At 48.4% G+C, this 20869-nt stretch overlaps 1 protein-coding gene across 1 annotated transcript in view; it reads right to left on the bottom strand.

Moving 5' to 3' along the window:
* LOC141217357 (uncharacterized) overlaps positions 1 to 19557 on the bottom strand; it is a 29630-nt gene extending 10073 nt beyond the window's left edge. Inside the window, exons 1-6 of the mRNA XM_073665785.1 lie at positions 19493 to 19557; positions 15642 to 15791; positions 15336 to 15512; positions 15130 to 15253; positions 14949 to 15046; positions 14664 to 14754 (exon numbers count right to left, since the gene is read on the bottom strand). Coding sequence (XP_073521886.1) covers positions 14664 to 14754; positions 14949 to 15046; positions 15130 to 15253; positions 15336 to 15512; positions 15642 to 15719 — 568 coding nt within the window. The 5' untranslated portion in view covers positions 15720 to 15791; positions 19493 to 19557. The remainder of the gene's footprint in view (positions 1 to 14663; positions 14755 to 14948; positions 15047 to 15129; positions 15254 to 15335; positions 15513 to 15641; positions 15792 to 19492) is intronic.
* Between the last annotated feature and the right edge of the window lie 1312 nt (positions 19558 to 20869).

Below are 20869 nucleotides of genomic sequence, written 5' to 3'. Positions count from 1 at the left end.
GAAAGAAGCATCTGATGCCGGGTGCAGGAAGTTCTCCTGTGTGGAGTCTGGATGGGCAGAAGTCTCTTCGGCCAGGAGAACTGGTGCACTACCCACGCACATTACCCATTGGGGTTTCTCCGGGATACAGGGAGATGAAGCTTCAGTAGGGACTTCAAGGTTGGGGTCAGGAGGTCTCAGGGAGGACAGACCCTGGCGTGACGGCTTGCCTCTAAGTCTAGCACGTCTGGGCTGCCTCTTGAGGTTGAGAGAAGTATTCCGGAAAGCGTAGTCACCCTGTGAGGATTCTGGGTGGGCAGTAGTCTCATTGGGCTGGAGGACTATTGCGCTACCCACACACATTACCCGTCGGGGCTGCTCCGGGATATTGGGAAGTGAAGCTTCAGCAGGGGCTTCAGAGTTAGGGTCCTCGAAGACCATACGAAAGGCCACCAGGAAGGCCTGCAGGTCAAGGATGACAGGATCCCATGCTTCCCATAGGGGGGTGACCCATTTCAAGGCATCACCCGCTAGGTAGTCAATCATAAAGGCCACTTTAGCCCAATCGGAAGGAAAATAGAGAGGGTAGGCCTTAAAGTGTAGCATGCATTGCTCCACAAATGCACGACACTGTCTTGGATCCCCATAGTAACGTGGCGGATCCGCAGGAACGAGGGCTGATAGATCCATCTGGACGGGTGCGTAATTCGCCTGGAACTCAGCTAAAGGGGGAAAAAAAATTTATTTATTTTATTTTAATGCATGTATTCGCTGGAAAAACTTCTCAAAGAGCGAAGGCCGTGGGGCTCAACGGGAACCATGGCCTGAGCATGCTGTTATGCACACGCCCGGGCTAAGCGGCGTGTGCGTGGGATTGGTAGTGATTCCACTGGACCGTGCCGGAGAGTGAATGCCTGGAGGGGCGTGACTAAGTATTCACCCGATCCGACCAGGGTCGCACGACGGCATACGACGCCAGTGCACCAAGGAGGAACCGAGCAGAGGGACCAGGTGCTACTCCAGGACAGACCCCGGACACGGCTGTTGACCCACACAGGGGAATACAGGAACAGGCTGGTAGGCTGGCACACAGACTGGAGGGTATAGGCAGGCACGACTGGTATGCAGGCAGGGGGGTAAAGGCAAGCACAGCTAGAGTGCAGACAGGGAGGCACTAGCAGGTAGGAACACAGGCGGGATAGGACCCAGTACACACCGGGACTCAGGAACAATACAGGCAGAGGGTTACAGGCAAGCACAGCTAGAGTGCAGACAAGGCTGAGCAGGGAGGACAGGGCTCTGTTCACACGGAACAGACAGGAAGGGAAAGACAGAGCCAGATACTCACACAGTACTTGCAGAGACAACAAGCAGGAGTTAGGTACGAGTTCAGACTCTGCAGAAAAAGGTAGGGAACGGACATAGAGGCAAAACAGGTAAAGGACAGGAGAGAGTTCAGACTGGAACTGAGTGTACGGAGGAGACCGACACTGCAGAGGGATACAGGAGCGGGTCTGGGAATACGGCCCCCAGAGAGGCGGAACGAACAGGCAAGGAGCGTGTTCAGACAGGACAGACCAGACGCAGGAGCGGGTCTAGGAAATCGGCCACTAGAAGGCGGAACGAACAGGCAAGGAGCGTGTTCAGACAGGACAGACCAGACACAGGAGCGGGTCTAGGAAATCGGCCACTAGAAGGCGAGAGGAACAGGCTAGGAGCGTGTTCAGACAGGACAGACAAGAGAACACAGAAAGGAGTCAGTTCAGACACGGGAGCTGATACCGCAAAGCAGGAGACATACAGGACTCAGTTCAGACACGGGAGCTGATACCGCAAAGCAGGAGACATACAGGACACAGTTCAGACACGGGAGCTGATACCGCAAAGCAGGAGACATACAGGACTCAGTTCAGACACGGGAACTGATACAAAAAGCAGGAGACAAGAGACGGGACCTGGCACCTTCAGAGTGCAAGCACACACTGAAGGAAACACTATGCACAGGCCGGGATAGAAGGGAGCTGCTGAGCTATATACCAAGTGACAGACAGCAATAGGCTGAGGACGCACAAGGGGTGTGACCCACAGCAGGTACAAAAGGCAGGAAGTGATCGGGCGCCGCCCTTAAGCAGCAGAAACAGACACAAACAGACAGCATGGAGGGAAGCCAGAGAGACATTCTGGACAGGAGATCAAGTGCGCCCTCTTGCACAGTGGGAGATGGACCACCATGCAAGGACGCCGCCAGGTATGTTACAGTGGTCCATCATAATATTTTTCTTCAAGTGATTTTCTAACTTCTCAGCACATTCTACATAATGTGACAAAGTCACTGGTAAAGTATTGGAGGGGAGATGTGTAGCACTGAGATTGTTAGCTCCAGTAATTAAACATAGGAAAAAGGTTCCAGCACACAAGGGGGTTAATCAGCCATCTTTAGTGCTAAGGTGATTGAACACCTGTAGAGGGAGGAGGTCAGAGGATAAAATTCACAGCCTTTAGAGCATTTGGTGTGGGGAGGGCCTGGAGGTAACAGCTCTGGAGCGGTTTCACACATGCTGGATGTATGGAGATTGCAGGTCTCCTGGAAGAAATTACTCTGCTAAAGGACATTGAAGCTGGACTCTAAGCTAGGTAGGCTAACCAGCACTATTGTATGGACTTGTTACTTTACGTTTTACCCTCTGACGGACAAAGGCTCTATTAACGTTTTCTGGTGGCGTGAAAGTTTTTGGTGAAGGAGTTTTTGGTGAAGCTTGTGGTCTAAAGGCAAAATGGTGATCACATGATTGTGATAAGTGATTGTGATACATCACTGATAAAACAGCCACAACCAGGATGTCACGACACAGCTGTCAGGTGACCAGGGGCTCCTACCCTGTCCCTAACATTAGGGGGCGCCCTAGCTCGCCCTATTTCCCGGGATACCTCTGAAGGTGAGGATGCCAGGGCCTCTGCCCTCGCCCTAACTCCTGAGTTAGCCCTCCATCTGTTCTCTCCGCCCACCCAGAGAAGGGGGCGCTACTGTGCACAGTAGTACACCAACCTGACAAACAGGGCTACACAGACAGGGGTTAACAGAAAACTCCAGACATATCAAATATTCACTCACATATAACAGAGGAAAACACCAGGGTGTGAAGGTAGGGGGATTAACCAAAATGGAGAAGGATAAGGAATTACCACACATACAAACCAGACAACAGTCACAAATAATTCCTCCAACTCTCCTTCTTATAAGCACTCCTCTCCCTCCGTTAGTCATGCAGCAAAAGCTATCTCTGACAAGGATTAGTAACAGAGCCCAGATTATAAAGCGAAAAGGAGTGGCTAACCGAGCTCAGCTGTGAGCACAGGGATTTCCAACATGGCCGTTTCACCCCTGTTCTGCTAGAAGAAATAAACACAATTAAAATGACGGAGAGGTGCTTCTTCTCGGAACTGGAGTAGGAGCCATCCGATGCTGAGGTCTTCTGGCTCCAAACTGTCGCGGTAACCCCATGACAGTACCCCCTCTTCTACGAGGGACCTCCGGAACCTCAGGACGAGGCCTATTGGGGCAAGCCGCATGAAAAGCCTGGACCAGTCTGGCCGCATGAACATCGGATGCTGGTACCCACATCCTCTCCTCAGGACCATACCCCCTCCAATGTACCAGATACTGAAGTGACCGACAAAAAAGATGAGAATCCAAGATTTTAGCAATCTGAAACTCCAAATTTCCGTTGACAATGACAGGTGATGGAGGTAGAGGTGATGATACAGAAGATAAGAGATCTGTGCTAGGACCAATTCTTTTTAACCTCTTTATTAATGACCTGGGGGATGGGATTGTGAGTAAGGTGTCAGTTTTTGCAGACGACACCAAACTAAGTAGGATATTAAAATCTGATCTTGACATTACGATATTGCAGAACGATACGGATAAGACGACTGAATGGGCAAACACTTGGCAGATGAAGTTTAATGTAAATAAATGTAGAGTAATGCACCTAGGACGGAGTAATGCATATTACTTATACATTAAGTGGGAGTATACTCGGGACTACAGAACAGAGAAGGATTTGGGTATTCTGGTTACAAGTAAGCTGAGCAGCAGTACTCAATGTCAAGCGGGAGCCGCAAAAGCAAACATGATTTTAGGGTGTATGAAAAAATCCTGCAATCCCAACGTATTGTTATCTCTTTATAAATCACTGGTGAGGCCACATATGGAATATGGGAGCCAGTTTTGGGCTCCATATTTTAAAAAGGATATTCAGAAGTTAGTCAGTTCAAAGGCGGGCAACTAGATTATTACATGGGATGGAGGCCTCTCATATGATGAGAGGTTGAAAAAGTTAAGCTTGTTTTGCTTAGAAAAATGACGGCCCAGAGGGGGATCTCATTTACATGTATATGTTTTAATATGTGTGGTCAGTACAAAGGTCTAGCACATGACTTATTCCTTCCAAAGACTATACTAAAGACCAGGGGGCACTCCTTACGGGTGGAAGAAAGACGATTCCGGCACCTAAACAGGAAAGGGTTCTTTGCAGTCAGGCTGTGGAATTCCCTACCACAAGAGGTAGGAATGGCAGACACTATATCAGATTTCTAAAAAGGGCTGGACGATTTCCTTGATACACATAATATTGTCGGCTACAGTTAAATTAATGTTACACCTATAGTAGTACAATTGAGCCAGGGTTCTTGTACTGATCGCCTTTTCTCGGGGTCAAGAAGGAATTTTTTTCCCCCATGATGTAAATTGGCTGAAGGTATCCTGGGGTTTTTGCCTTCTTCTGGATCAACAGATTTAGATACAAGGACTTTAGTAATACCATAAGAGTAATACAATAAATAAAACCGATTAAAAAAATTATAAACTGGTTCATCTGTAATTGTGCAGTAATAATAAAAATGGTAACACAATTGTGAGGCCTAGTTCCAGTAAGTTAGTGAAGTGTTAGTGTAGGGAGTACAATTGGGGGAGAAAGGTTGACCTTGATGGACCTAGGTTTTTATTCAACCTACATTACTATGTTACTATGTAGATGCAACATATTTTTTGAGGCGAGAACGATGAAAAACATTATGGATCCTAAAGGTAGGCGGTAAAGCAAGGCAAAATGCTACGAGATTGACGATGGCTATGATTTTATAAGAACTGTACAGACCAAAAGTTTGGACACACCTGCTCATTTAAAGATTTTTCTGTTTTTTTCATGACTATGAAAAATGTACATTCACACTGAAGGCATCAAAACTATGAATTAACACATGTGGAATTATATACTTAACAAAAAAGTGTGAAGCAACTGAAAATATGTCTTATAATCTAGGTTCTTCAAAGTATCCACCTTTTGCTTTGATGACTGCTTTGCACACTCTTGGCATTCTCTTGATGAGCTTCAAGAGGCAGTCACCGGAAATGGTTTTCACTTCACAGGTGTGCCCTGTCAGGTTTAATAAGTGGGATTTCTTGCCTTATAAATGGGGTTGGGACCATCAGTTGTGTTGTGCAGAAGTCTGGTGGAAACACAGCTGATAGTCCTACTGAATAGACTGTTAGAATTTGTATTATGGCAAGAAAAAAGCAGCTAAGTAAAAAAAAACGAGTGGCCATCATTACTTTAAGAAATGAAGGTGAGTCAGTCCGAAAAATTGGGCAAACTTTGAAAGTGTCCCCAACTGCAGTTGCAAAAACCATCAAGCGCTACAAAGAAACTGTCTCACATGAGGACCGCCCCAGGAAAGGAAGACCAAGAGTCACCTCTATTTCTGAGGATAAGTTTATCCGAGTCACCGGCCTCAGAAATCGCAGGTTAACAGCAGCTCAGATTAGAGACCAGGCCAATGCCACACAAAGTTCTAGCAGCAGACACGTCTCTACAACAACTGTTAAGAGGAGACTTTGTGCAGCAGGCCTTCATGGTAAAATAGCTACTAGAAAACCACAGCTCAGGACAGGCAACAAGCAGAAGAGACTTGTTTGGGCTAAAGAACACAAGGAATGGACATTAGACCAGTGGAAATCTGTGCTTTGGTCTGATGAGTCCAAATTTGGTTCCAACCACCATGTCTTTATGCGACACAGAAAAGGTGAACGGATGGACTCTACATGCCTGGTTTCCATCGTGAAGCATGGAGGAGGAGGTGTGATGGTGTGGGGGGGCTTTGCTGGTGACACTGTTGGGGATTTATTCAAAATTGAAGGCATACTGAACCAGCATGGCTACCACAGCATCTTGCAGCGGCATGCTATTCCATCCGGTTTGCGTTTAGTTGGACCATCATTTATTTTTCAACAGGACAATGACCCCAAACACACCTCCAGGCTGTGTAAGGGCTATCTGACCAAGAAGGAGAGTGATGGGGTGCTACGCCAGATGACCTGGCCTCCACAGTCACCAGACCTGAACCCAATCGAGATGGTTTGGGGTGAGCTGGACCGCAGAGTGAAGGCAAAAGGGCCAACAAGTGCTAAGCATCTCTGGAAACTCTTTCAAGATTCTTGGAAGACCATTTCCGGTGACTACCTCTTGAAGCTCATCAAGAGAATGCCAAGAGTGTGCAAAGCAGTCATCAAAGCAAAAGGTGGCTACTTTGAAGAACCTAGAATATAAGACATATTTTCAGTTGTTTCACACTTTTTTGTTAAGTATATAATTCCACATGTGTTAATTCATAGTTTTGATGCCTTCAGTGTGAATGTACAATTTTCATAATCATGAAAATACAGAAAAATCTTTAAATGAGAAGATGTGTCCAAACTTTTGGTCTGTACTGTACGTCTCCAGATTCTGGTTAACTTGCTCCGTCTGCCCATTAGACTGCAGGAAAACGCAGAAGAAAAGGACAAATGGATCCCCAAACGGGTGCAAAATGCCCTCCAAAATTTGGAGACAAACTGCAACCCCCGATCAGAAACAATGTTGGTCGGGATCCCATGTAATCTAATTATTTCTCTGATGAAAACTTGCGCCAAGGATTTGGCATTAGGTAAAGTTGGCAATGCGACAAAATGAGACATTTTACTGAATCTATCAACCACTACAAGGATTACAGTATTCCCCGCCTACACGGGTAGATCTGTGATAAAAATCGACCGATAAGAGAGTCCAAGGTCTACTGGGAATCTCCAAAGGTTGGAGAGCCCCCGACGGACAAGTATAAGGGGTCTTTGAAGGCGCACAGACACTGCAGGTGGCTACGTACTCCCGGACATGCTTATGAGCACCTGGCCTCCAAAAACGCAGAGTAAGCAGATCCATGGTGGCTATATTACCAGTATGTTGGCCAACACCGAATCGTGATGTTCACTGAGGGTTCTAAGACTGAGAATTACAGGAACAAACAGTTTACCAAGTGGACAGGCAGCAGGAAGGCCCTCTGAGCGTCAACAACCTCTCTTTCCAGATCGGAGCATATAGACGCCATAACCACCCCATTTTGAAGAATAGGTAGCGGTTCACACTTGTCTCCTACCCCAGGAAAGCAACGGGACAAGGCATCTGCCTTAAAGTTTTTTGTTCCCCAGCCTATATGTGACAAAGAAGTTAAACCTGGTAAAGAACAATGTCCATCTAGCCTGACAAGGTGTTAAGACGTTTTGCCGATTCCAAGTATACCAGAGTCTTATGATCCGTGACTACTATCACAGGGTGGACCACCTCCTCCAAAAAAATGACGCCACTCCTCAAAAGCCCATTTCATAGCTAAGAGTTCCCTGTTACCAATATCAGAATTTCTCTCTGCAGGTGACAGTTTTTTAGAGAAATAAGCACATAGTTGCCATTTACCAGGAGACAAACCCTGCGACAACACAGCCCCTACTCCCACCTCAGACGCATCGACCTCAACGACAAAAGGTCGAGAGACGTCAGGCTGTATAAGAATCGGCAAAGAATAAAAACACCTTTTCAACGTATCAAATGCCTCCCTGGCAGGACTGGACCACCTGGAGAAGTCTGTCCCATTCTGGTCATATCAGTAAGAGGTTTGGCTACTACCGAAAAATTCTTTATGAACTTGCGGTAGTAGTTGGCGAAACCTAAAAACTTTTGTAACGCCTTCAAATTCTCCGGACGATCCCAATCCAATACCGCCCGGACTTTCACTGGATCCATGCGAAAACGGGTGGAAGACAACATGTTTCCTAGGAAAGGGATCTCCTCAACCGAGAACATACACTTCTCAGGTTTGACATATCATTTATTGTCTCGAAGTATCTGTAATACCTGCCTGACGTGTACCTGGTGTGACTTAAAGTCAGGAGAATAAATTAGTATGTCATCAAGGTAGATAACCACAAACCTGTCTATCATGGCTAAAGATGTCATTGATAAAGTGTTCAAAGATGGTGGGCGCGTTCGTTAACCGTGTCCTTCAGGCGTATTGAACGCGGTCTTCCACTCATCTCCCTCTTTAATACATATGAGATTATACGCCCCCCACTGAGGTCCATCTTAGAGAACCATTTACTCCCGACTATTTGGTTAAAGAGGTCTGGAATGAGCCCAAGAGGATAAGGATCACGGACAGTGATCGCATTGAGTTCACGGAAATCTAGGCAGGGGCGTAACCCCCCATCTTTCTTTAAAAAAAAAAAACACAGTGGCAACGGGGGGAGAGCATGGTCTAATATGACCATTAAAAACAGAAAAAAACTGATAATACTTCCAATACAAGAAATAGGTGTGAACAGGTGCTTACTAGGAGCTGCTACCTCCATAAAATACTAACAAACAAAGCAGCACACTACAACGCTAAGTATGTGAACATGAAATATATGAAATTTGAATAGCATTACTGCTCTAGAAAATAGAAAGAAATCTTAGCGCATAAATTGGCCAATTCATGTGTACCTGGTAGCCACGTTAAGGCGTTTCTCAAAAATACATTGATAGGGTCCTGGTATTTTTGAGTTTTTATTGCAGTAGGATCTTACTTTTCCACACATAAGCAGACGGATGTCCCTTAGAGAGGTATTCACATTGGTAGGGTCCTGGCACTTTGAGAAACGCCTTATCGCGGCTACCAGGTACACATGAATTGGCCAATTTATGCGCTAAGATTTCTCATTTATTTCTATTTTCTAGAGCAGTAATACTATTCAAATTTCATATATTTCATGTTCGTATACTTAGCGTTGCAGTGTACTGCTTTGTTTGTTAGTCTGATATGACTCTTACCCAGTCTTTCCGTGATGTAATCTCTCATGGCCTATCTCTCCGGACCAGAAATATTGTAGTCTGCTCTTAGGCAGCTAAGCCCCAGGCACGAGGTTTATGGCGCAATCATATGGACAATGGGGAGGTAGTTCTTGGCACCCTTGTTCCGAGAAAACATCCCCAAAATCCGACAGGTAACTAGGCATAGACCGGGTATCTACCCTAGCCAACTGGGTACCCAAGCAGTGTCCTTGGCAATACCCACTCCATTTTACAACCTCTGAAGATATAGATCTAGCCAAGAACTCAACCTTTCTCCCAAACTACCTATGCCTGCAACTATGGGGTGCATGGATAGAGGGAATACCTGTTTATGTACCTTAGGGAGAGAGTGGGGTGATTGGATGTGTAACAACAAGATCTTGTGATAATTGTACACCTATCGCTCCCATGGAAACTCCTTCCTCCAATAGCTTTTTTAATTTGTCAGCAAAACTATGTGTGGGATCATAATTCAATTCTTTATAGGACTTCAGTATCCGCTAGAAGGGCCAGATTAAATTTTTTTATATAAACCAGCATTGAGTAGTACCACTGCCCCCACTTTATTCGCCTGACGGATAACTAAATCTTTATTTGCTTTAAGATTGTCCATAGCGAGTCTCTCTTTACTGGCTAGATTAGACAAATAACTCCCATGATCAATTCTACGTTTCAAAAAATGTAAGTCCGACTCCACTAGTTCTTGAAAATCATCCAAAATCGGGGGGCGTGACTGTAAAGGGTAAAAGTATGGATTTTTACCCGATAAGTAAGACTTAGGAAATGCAACGACTACCCTAATTGGGCAATTAATAGGGCCAGGGTTAGAGTGGACTCTATGGATAGATCGAGGATAATAGGGGACAAAATCAAACCACATGGTGCCAATCAGCCCATCCCAGTTTAGCCCCCAATTTGAGGAGATTAAGAGAATTATTAATAGACACCTTCCTATGTTAGAACAGGACAGTAAACTCAAATCCATTCTTTCTGAACCAATACAGTTCTCGGCTACCAGGGAACCCACTTAAAGAAACATCTTGTCCCCTAGTTTGTATTTGGACCATATTCCAGCACAATCAAGAACATGGCTTCACACTAAAGGCTTTTATAGATGCGGCCATAAGATTTGCACATGGAGGTATTTTTCTGATGCCACTAATAAATACATTTTTTCAAAGTTCAGCGGCGTCCAAACACTTCTCACTCCATCATAATGGGGACACATCTAGTTGTAATGTCATTGGTATTGAGAAGGTACCCAGACCACATAGAGGAGGGGACCACCATAGGAAATTATTGAATCGTGAATCCTTGTTGATTTATCTCGTCCAAACACGTACCCCTAATGGCATGAACATCAAACATGATCTTACTTTTTGTGTATTGTAACATCTGTCACTTTTGTATTTTTTGTACTGTGGGTTTTCGGGGTATGTTTTGTGACTATATGCTACTTGTCCATCCACAGATTTTTTTTAACTGATTTAATAAAGATTTCGGATTTTACGAGTTACCTGAAGCTGGACGCATCTCTTTCTCTCTAATCAGTTTCATAGCGGCTCAGTTGGCTCTCCAGGCTCCAGGAACTTCGAGGGTGAGCTGACTTTTTATTTATTGTGTTTTCATCAATGACAATTATTTGTATGGGTCTGGACAGGGTATGTGGGCGGAGGACTTGGGCCTGGACAAACCGAGAGTTGATCAAGTTAAACCCCGCCCCACTGTGCAGAAAGGCTGACACCTCCACCTTAACCCCACCCACATGAACTTCAGCTGGTAGAAAAAGCTGTGTCCTACCCACAGAGGTGATAAGTACACCCAGTTTGCTAACCTTCTCGCAGCCAGGGCCATCTAGTTTTCCGGCGGTTGTTTACTATGGGGACGGGAAGGACACGTACTCAAGAAATGGCCCTTTTTTCCCCACAAAAGAAATACACTCCTAGCTTATGCTGGACTACCGGCAATTTCCCAGAGGAAGATGTCACACCCACCTGCATGGGTGCCTCAGGTGACGCCACACTGACCTCCCTGGACCCCGCACACACACGGGGGTAACTCCCTATGTCACTGGCGAAGACAGCCATCAACTCGAATCGTCAGAGACATGGCTGTCTCAAGGGAGTCAGGAGTCTCATACAGGGCCAAGGAGTACTTCACCCTTACTGTAAGCCCCTCACAGAACAGACTACGGAGTGCGGGGACATTCCACTTGGTATCCGTGGCCCACCTCCTGAACTCCGCGGGCCGGTCTCTCTGCCGAAGTTGGAGCAATGTGAAATCGGCTAAGGAGACGCGATCGGGGTCATCATCTATAATATAACGCTACAAGCGTCCCTCTGTCTGAAGTCTTTATAGACTGTGCAAGCGTGACGCATTTGTAGTGTGTCTTCAGCAAAATGGTGCCAGACAGTGCGGTATGGGCACACAAACACTCCGGCACCACACTCCTCCCCCGGCCTCCGGCAGAACAGGACGCAGCGCTGGAGCACAGGGAAGAAAGGCGAGTTTAAGTGTCTATTTTTTTGTGTGTGTGCAGCGTGATAGGGATGAGGGGTACCATGCATACCAGGCTAAGGATGAGGGGGTACCATACATACCAGGATGAGGGATGGGGTACAATGCATACCAGGATAGGGATGAGGGGATGCCATGCATACCAGGATGAGGGATGGGTTACCATGCATACCAGGATAGGGATGAGGGGGTACCATGCATACCAGGATAGAGATGAGGGGGTGCCATGCATACCAGGATGAGGGATGGGGTGGTACCATGTATACCAGGATAGGGAAGAGAGGGTACCATGCATACCAGGATAGGGATGAGGGGGTACCATGCATAACATGTATACCAGGATGAGGGATGGGGGAGTGCATGAATACCAGGATTGGGGATGAGGTGTACCATACATACCAGGATAGGGATGAGGGGTACCATACATACCAGGATGAGGGGTACCATACATACCAGGATAGGGATGAGGGTACCATACATACCAAGATTGGAGATGAGGGGTGCCATGCATACCAGGATTGGGGATGAGGAGTGCCATGCATACCAGGATTGGGGATAAGGGGCCCATGCATACCAGGATTGGTGATGAGGAGTGCCATGCATACCAGGATTGGGGATGAGGGGTGCCAAGCATACCAGGTTTGGGGACGAAGGGTGCCAAGCATACCAGGTTTGGGGATAAGGGGTGCCATGCATACCAGGATTGGGGATGAAGGGTGCCATGCATACCAGGATTGGGGATGAGGGGTGCCATGCATACCACGTTTGGGGATGAGGGGTGCCATGCATACCACGTTTGGGGATGAGGGGTGCCATGCATACCAGGTTTGGGGATGAGGGGATACCATGCATGCCAGGTTTGGGGATGAGGGGATACCATGCATGCCAGGTTTGGGGATGAGGGGATACCATGCATGCCAGGATAGGGGATGAGGGGGCACCATGGATACCAGGATAGGGATGAAGGGGTACCAAGCATACCAAGATACGGATGAGGGGTTACCATGCATACCAGGATAGAGATGAAGGGGTACCATATACCAGGATAGGGATGAGGGGGTACCATACATACCAAGATAGGGATGAGGGTACCATGCATACCAGGATGAGGGGTACCATACATACCAAGATAGGGATGAGGGATGGGGTGCCATGCATACCAGGATAGGGATGAGGGGTACCATGCATACCAGGATGAAGGATGGGGTGCCATGCATACCAGGATGAGGGGTACCATACATCCCAGAATGAGGGATGGGGTGCCATGCATACCAGGATTGAGGGATGAGGAGTGCCATGAATACCAGAATGGGGGTGAGGGGCCCATGCATGCCAGGAAAAGGCTGAGGGAACCATGCATACCAGGATTGGGGGTGAGGGGTGCCATGCATACCAGGATAGGGATGAGGGGTACCATGCATACCAGGATAGGGATGAGGGGTACCATGCATACCAGGATAGGGATGAGGGGTACCATGCATACCAGGATAGGGATGAGGGGCAGCACAAATACCAGGATGGTGGACCATATACCAATAAAAATGCTCGCCAACCGGGCGTAGAACGGGTTCAATAGCTAGTCATATATAAGGCCCAGAGCCCGAAAAAAATCTCCACCGTCTGAAGTGATTGTGAGTCAGACGGGAGAGAAAATGTCCATGCTTGGGGATCTCCCTGAAGGAGCGAGATTACTATCCCCACCTGTTGCTCCTCTGTACCTGAGGAAACCAGACATAGCCTGAAAGTACAGTTTACAGGCCTCTCTGAAAACCACAAACTTGTCCCGCCCCCCAGAGACCTGTCAGGCAACACGACCTTGGGCTCCACTACGGTTTGTCTGAGAGACGACACTCGTACACCCGCTGTATTAGGGAACTGCAAGACCACCGAGCGTAAATCCACCACCTTCAGACTGAGCTGCTGCAATTGCCTCGTCAGAGCAGTAATAGGATCCATCATGGATCAGAAGAAAAGGTTGCTGTCAGAGATAATGTCATGACACAGCTGTCGGGTGACCAGGGACCAGGGACTCCTACCCTGTCTCTAACTCTAGGGGGCGCCCTAGCTCACCCTATTCCCCAGGATACCTCTGAAGGTGAGGATGCCGGGGCCTCCACCCTCACCCTAACTCTTGAGTTAGCCCTCCATCTGTTCTCTCCCCCCACCCTGATAAGGGGACGCTACTGTGCACAGTAAAACACCAACTGGACAAACAGGGCTACACAGACAGGGGTTAGCAGAAAACTCCAGGCATACAAAATATTCAATCACATATAACAGAGGAAAACACAGGGGTGTGAAGGTAGGGGGATAAACCAAAATGGAGAAGGATAAGGAATTACCACACATACAAACCAGGCAACAGTCACAAATAATTTCTCCTACTCTCCTTCTTATAAGCACTCATTTCCCTCCTTTAGTTATGCAGCAAAAGAACTCTCTGACAAGGATTAGTATCAGAGTCCAGATTATAAAGGTGAAAATTAGTGGCTAACCGAGCTCAGCTGTGAGCACAGGGATTTCCAACACGGCCGTTTAACTTCTGTTCTGACAGAAGAAATAAAACACAATTAAAACGACGGAGAAGTGTTTCTTCTCGGAGCGGGAGTAGGAGCCATCAGAAGCTGAGGTCTTCTGACTCCAAACTGTTACGGTAACCTCGTGACACAGGGTCTGAGAAGAATCTGTGACTTCTCTTTAATTAGTGGTCACTACTCATCTGGGTAGTCATATGTAGGAATCTCTTCTTCAGTTGGTAGGTGGATCTTCCAGGTTGTAAGTTGTATACAAAAGGGCTTGCAATGCCCAAAGTCATTTGTACTGTTTTTGGTGGAAGAGAAGGTTTTGGTCTAGATGCAAAATGGTGGTCACACAATTGTGATATGGTCAGCCTAAATGACAGGTAAACCATCCGCAGCCTGTGACTGAGAAGAATCTGTGACTACTCTTAATTTAGTGGTTACTACTCACCTGGGTAGTCATATGTAGGAATCTCCTCTTTACACCGCTCATCACCCCTCACATATGTCTCTGTAGTATTAATATGCATCAGATCTCCGCCCTGAAACAAATATCGTAAAAGTCACAGACAGAGAAGTCGTATCTATGATCAGCTCTAATCCTGCCATCTCCACCGTTCTCATTACACAAGTATAAACCATATAATACTGGTGGATAAAACAAGACTGAGCACAAGACCTTCACAGCCGTCTACACATCATAGGGGAGATCTCATGACACCTTCTCTCCATCTACCTGATGATCCTGAGGAACATTGGGATCTTCTTGTTTACAGTCCTGTGGAAGAAGAGGACAGGGACATCTCTCTGGTGTTGTCCTCTTACTGGATAGATCTGGAGGAAACACATACAGGGACTGAATTCATTCTTTACATACAGATAATTATAGGCCGTGTGTATTTAGTCCTGTCTATTACCTAGTGATGTGAGGGGCTGGGGAACCTCCATCATGACGTCCTTGTACAGATCTTTGTGTCCTTCTAAATACTCCCACTCCTCCATGGAGAAATAGACAGCGACATCCTGACATCTTATAGGAACCTGACACATACAATGATACCGTCATCTCCTGATCCCTTCATAGCGTTACTGTATAATGTCCCAGCATTCCCAGCAGTGTCACCTCTCCAGTCAGCAGCTCAATCATCTTGTAGATGAGTTCTAGGATCTTCTGGTCATTGATGTCCTCATGTATCAGGGGGTGAGGTGAAGGCCCCGTGATTGGGCTCAGGGGTCTTCCCCATCCCTCAGACACAGGGTCCTGACAGCGCTCACTAGAGGTCTTCACTACTGTGTAATCCTGGTTATGGAGAGACACATTAATAAATCTCCCTCCAGACATTTCCAGAGTCCTCACCTCTCCAGTTCTGTCCATCTGTTATTCCCATAGATAAGAATGATGTAATGTGACGTCATCAGAATCTCTCACCTCTCCAGTAAGCCGGAAGAGGATCTCTAGGGTGAGGTGGAATATCCTCTCCGCCATCTTGTCTCTGTCCATATCCATCCTTGATAGGTGATTCAGAAAAATTCTCTTCTATAGAAGATCTTCACTGAGAGGATCCGATATTGTAGAGACCTGAAAGAGAAGATGATGAGCCGATGTAACATCATAAAAATCCTGTGTAATAATACAATTACTGGAGATAATAAGGGAAACATATGAGGAGATTATTTTCCAGTATTTCGTTTTCTAATAAAACCTATATATTTTAGGCCACACACAACAAGCTGCACCTGAATACAGGTCCACAACGTCCATAACGCTAATTCTCGTCTTATTTACCGACACTGGAATTATATTATATTGAATAATGGGGGCATTATACTGTGTGGGGGCATCATACATCCTGTATAAGGGGCATAATGGGGGCATTACACTGTGTGGGGGCATCATACATCCTGCATAAGGGGCATAATGGGGGCATTACACTGTGTGGGGGGCATCATACATCCTGCATAAGGGGCATAATGGGGGCAATACAATGTGTGGGGGCATCATACATCCTGCATAAGGGGCATAATGGGGGCATTACACTGTGTGGGGCATCATACATCCTGCATAAGGGGCATAATGGGGGCATTACACTGTGTGAGGGCATCATACATACTACATAAGGGGCATAATGGGGGCATTACACTGTGGGGGCATCATACATACTGCATAAGGGGCATAATGGGGGCATTACACTGTGTGGGGCATCATACATCCTGCATAAGGGGCATAATGGGGGCATTACACTGTGAGAGGGCATCATACATACTACATAAGGGGCATAATGGGGGCATTACACTGTGTGAGGGCATCATACATCCTGCATAAGGGGCATAATGGAGGCATTACACTGTGTGGGGGCATCATACATCCTGCATAAGGGGCATAATGGGAGCATTACACTGTGTGGGGGCATCATACATCCTGCATAAGGGGCATAATGGGGGCATTACACTGTGTGGGGGGCATCATACATCCTGCATAAGGGGCATAATGGGGGCATTACACTGTGGGGGGCATCATACATCCTGCATAAGGGGCATAATGGGGGCATTACACTGTGTGGGGCATCATACATCCTGCATAAGGGGCATAATGGGGGCATTACACTGTGTGGGGCATCATACATCCTGCATAAGGGGCATAATGGAGGCATTACACTGTGTGGGGGCATCATACATCCTGCATAAGGGGCATAATGGGGGCATTACACTGTGTGGGGGCATCATACATCCTGCATAAGGGGCATAATGGGGGCATTACACTGTGTGGGGGCATCATACATCCTGCATAAGGGGCATAATGGGGGCATTACACTGTGTGAGGGCATCATACATCCTGCATAAGGGGCATAATGGAGGCATTACACTGTGTGGGGGCATCATACATCCTGCATAAGGGGCATAATGGGAGCATTACACTGTGTGGGGGCATCATACATCCTGCATAAGGGGCATAATGGGGGCATTACACTGTGTGGGGGCATCATACATACTACATAAGGGGCATAATGGAGGCATTACACTGTGGGGGGCATCATACATCCTGCATAAGGGGCATAATGGGGGCATTACACTGTGTGGGGGGCATCATACATCCTGCATAAGGGGCATAATGGGGGCATTACACTGTGGGGGGCATCATACATCCTGTATAAGGGGCATAATGGGGGCATTACACTGTGTGGGGCATCATACATCCTGCATAAGGGGCATAATGGGGGCATTACACTGTGTGGGGCATCATACATCCTGCATAAGGGGCATAATGGGGGCATTACACTGTGTGGGGGCATCATACATACTACATAAGGGGCATAATGGAGGCATTACACTGTGGGGGGCATCATACATCCTGCATAAGGGGCATAATGGGGGCATTACACTGTGTGGGGGGCATCATACATCCTGCATAAGGGGCATAATGGGGGCATTACACTGTGGGGGGCATCATACATCCTGCATAAGGGGCATAATGGGGGCATTACACTGTGTGGGGCATCATACATCCTGCATAAGGGGCATAATGGAGGCATTACACTGTGTGGGGCATCATACATCCTGCATAAGGGGCATAATGGGGGCATTACACTGTGTGGGGGCATCATACATACTGCATAAGGGGCATAATGGGGGCATTACACTGTGGGGGGCATCATACATCCTGCATAAGGGGCATAATGGGGGCATTACACTGTGGGGTCATCATATATCCTGCATAAGGGGCATAATGGGGGCATTACACTATGTGGGGCATCATACATCCTGCATAAGGGGCATAATGGGGGCATTACACTGTGTGGGGGCATCATACATCCTGCATAAGGGGCATAATGGGGGCATTACACTGTGGGGGGCATCATACATCCTGCATAAGGGGCATAATGGGGGCATTACACTGTGTGGGGCATCATACATCCTGCATAAGGGGCATAATGGGGGCATTACACTGTGTGGGGCATCATACATCCTGCATAAGGGGCATAATGGAGGCATTACACTGTGTGGGGGCATCATACATCCTGCATAAGGGGCATAATGGGGGCATTACACTGTGTGGGGGCATCATACATCCTGCATAAGGGGCATAATGGGGGCATTACACTGTGTGGGGGCATCATACATCCTGCATAAGGGGCATAATGGGAGCATTACACTGTGTGGGGGCATCATACATACTACATAAGGGGCATAATGGAGGCATTACACTGTGGGGGGCATCATACATCCTGCATAAGGGGCATAATGGGGGCATTACACTGTGTGGGGGGCATCATACATCCTGCATAAGGGGCATAATGGGGGCATTACACTGTGGGGGGCATCATACATCCTGTATAAGGGGCATAATGGGGGCATTACACTGTGTGGGGCATCATACATCCTGCATAAGGGGCATAATGGGGGCATTACACTGTGTGGGGGCATCATACATACTGCATAAGGGGCATAATGGGGGCATTACACTGTGTGGGGGCATCATACATACTACATAAGGGGCATAATGGAGGCATTACACTGTGGGGGGCATCATACATCCTGCATAAGGGGCATAATGGGGGCATTACACTGTGTGGGGGGCATCATACATCCTGCATAAGGGGCATAATGGGGGCATTACACTGTGGGGGGCATCATACATCCTGCATAAGGGGCATAATGGGGGCATCATACATCCTGCATAAGGGGCATAATGGAGGCATTACACTGTGTGGGGCATCATACATCCTGCATAAGGGGCATAATGGGGGCATTACACTGTGTGGGGGCATCATACATACTGCATAAGGGGCATAATGGGGGCATTACACTGTGGGGGGCATCATACATCCTGCATAAGGGGCATAATGGGGGCATTACACTGTGGGGTCATCATATATCCTGCATAAGGGGCATAATGGGGGCATCATACATCCTGCATAAGGGGCATAATGGGGGCATCATACATCCTGCATAAGGGGCATAATGGAGGCATTACACTATGTGGGGCATCATACATCCTGCATAAGGGGCATAATGGGGGCATTACACTGTGTGGGGGCATCACACATCCTGCATAAGGGGCATAATGGGGGCATTACACTGTGGGGCAGTAAAGGGGTCCTGTACTATGAGAACAATACGTTTCCTCCCTTCCTGTCTCCATAGTTGGGTCGTATGTATCTATTACAGGAAACAGAACAAAAACCTTATCATTCTTATAAAGGGGCAACACAAGACCCCAAAGGATTCTCGGTGCTGAAGGGGTTAATGCCCCCTGCGCCCAGTAATGGGGTCTCCACATACCTCCACCTGCAGAGCCGCCACCACATATATGGCTGCTCTGTGCGCACAGGAGCTGTGATGAGGTCACAGGAGGGGAGGAGTCAGGGGTCACATGATCAGGGGCCTCAGTGGATGCAGGACTCTGCTGTGCTGGTTGTCATGATGCTGGATGAGGGGAAGGTTATGTGTGGGGTCAGGAGGGGTTTACAGTGTGGATGTAGCAGAGCCGCGTGTGTACGAGGTGTACGGAGCAGAGCCGTGTGTGTACGAGGTGTACGGAGCAGAGCCGCGTGTGTACGAGGTGTACGGAGCAGAGCCGCGTGTGTACGAGGTGTACGGAGCAGAGCCGCGCGTGTACGAGGTGTACGGAGTGGAGCCGCGTGTGTACGAGGTGTACTGAGCAGAGCCGCGTGTGTACGAGGTGTACGGAGCAGAGCCGCGTGTGTACGAGGCGTACGGAGCGGAGCCGTGTGTGTACGAGGTGTACGGAGGGGAGCCGTGTGTGTACGAGGTGTACGGAGCGGAGCCGTGTGTGTACGAGGTGTACGGAGCAGAGCCGCGCGTGTACGAGGTGTACGGAGCAGAGCCGCGTGTGTACGAGGTGTACGGAGCAGAGCTGTGTGTGTACGAGGTGTACGGAGCAGAGCTGTGTGTGTACGAGGTGTACGGAGCAGAGCCGCGTGTGTACGAGGTGTACGGAGCGGAGCCGCGCGTGTACGAGGCGGAGGGAGCGGAGCCGCATGTGTACGAGGCGTACGGAGCAGAGCCGCGCGTGTACGGAGCAGAGTCGCGTGTGTATGAGGTGTACGGAGCAGAGCCGCGCATGTACGAGGTGTACGGGGCAGAGCCGCGCGTGTACGAGGTGTATGGAGCAGAGCCGCGTGTGTACGAGGTGTACGGGGCAGAGCCGCGCATGTACGAGGTGTACGGAGCAGAGCCGCGTGTGTACGAGGTGTGCGGGGCAGAGCCGCGTGTGTACGAGGTGTACGGGGCAGAGCCGCGCGTGTACGAGGTGTACGGAGCAGAGCCGCGCGTGTACGAGGCGTACGGAGCAGAGCCGCGCGTGTACGAGGCGTACGGAGCAGAGCCGCGCGTGTACGAGGCGTACGGAGCAGAGCCGCGCGTGTACGAGGCGTACGGAGCAGAGCCGCGCGTGTACGAGGCGTACGGAGCAGAGCCGCGCGTGTACGAGGTGTACGGAGCAGAGCCGCGCGTGTACGAGGTGTACGGAGCAGAGCCGCGTGTGTACGAGGCGTACGGAGCACAGCCGCGTGTGTACGAGGCGTACGGAGCGGAGCCGTTTGTGTACGAGGTGTACGGAGCGGAGCCGCGCGTGTACGGGGTGTACGGAGCGGAACCGCGCGTGTACGAGGTGTACGGAGCAGAGCCGCGCGTGTA

Source organism: Phyllobates terribilis, unplaced genomic scaffold (assembly GCF_046119375.1).
Source record: "Phyllobates terribilis strain yellow unplaced genomic scaffold, ASM4611937v1 Scaffold_238__1_contigs__length_3037890, whole genome shotgun sequence".
NCBI lineage: Eukaryota > Metazoa > Chordata > Amphibia > Anura > Dendrobatidae > Phyllobates > Phyllobates terribilis.
Note: the sequence above shows the minus strand (reverse complement) of the source record. Positions and strands in the feature narration are given on the sequence as shown.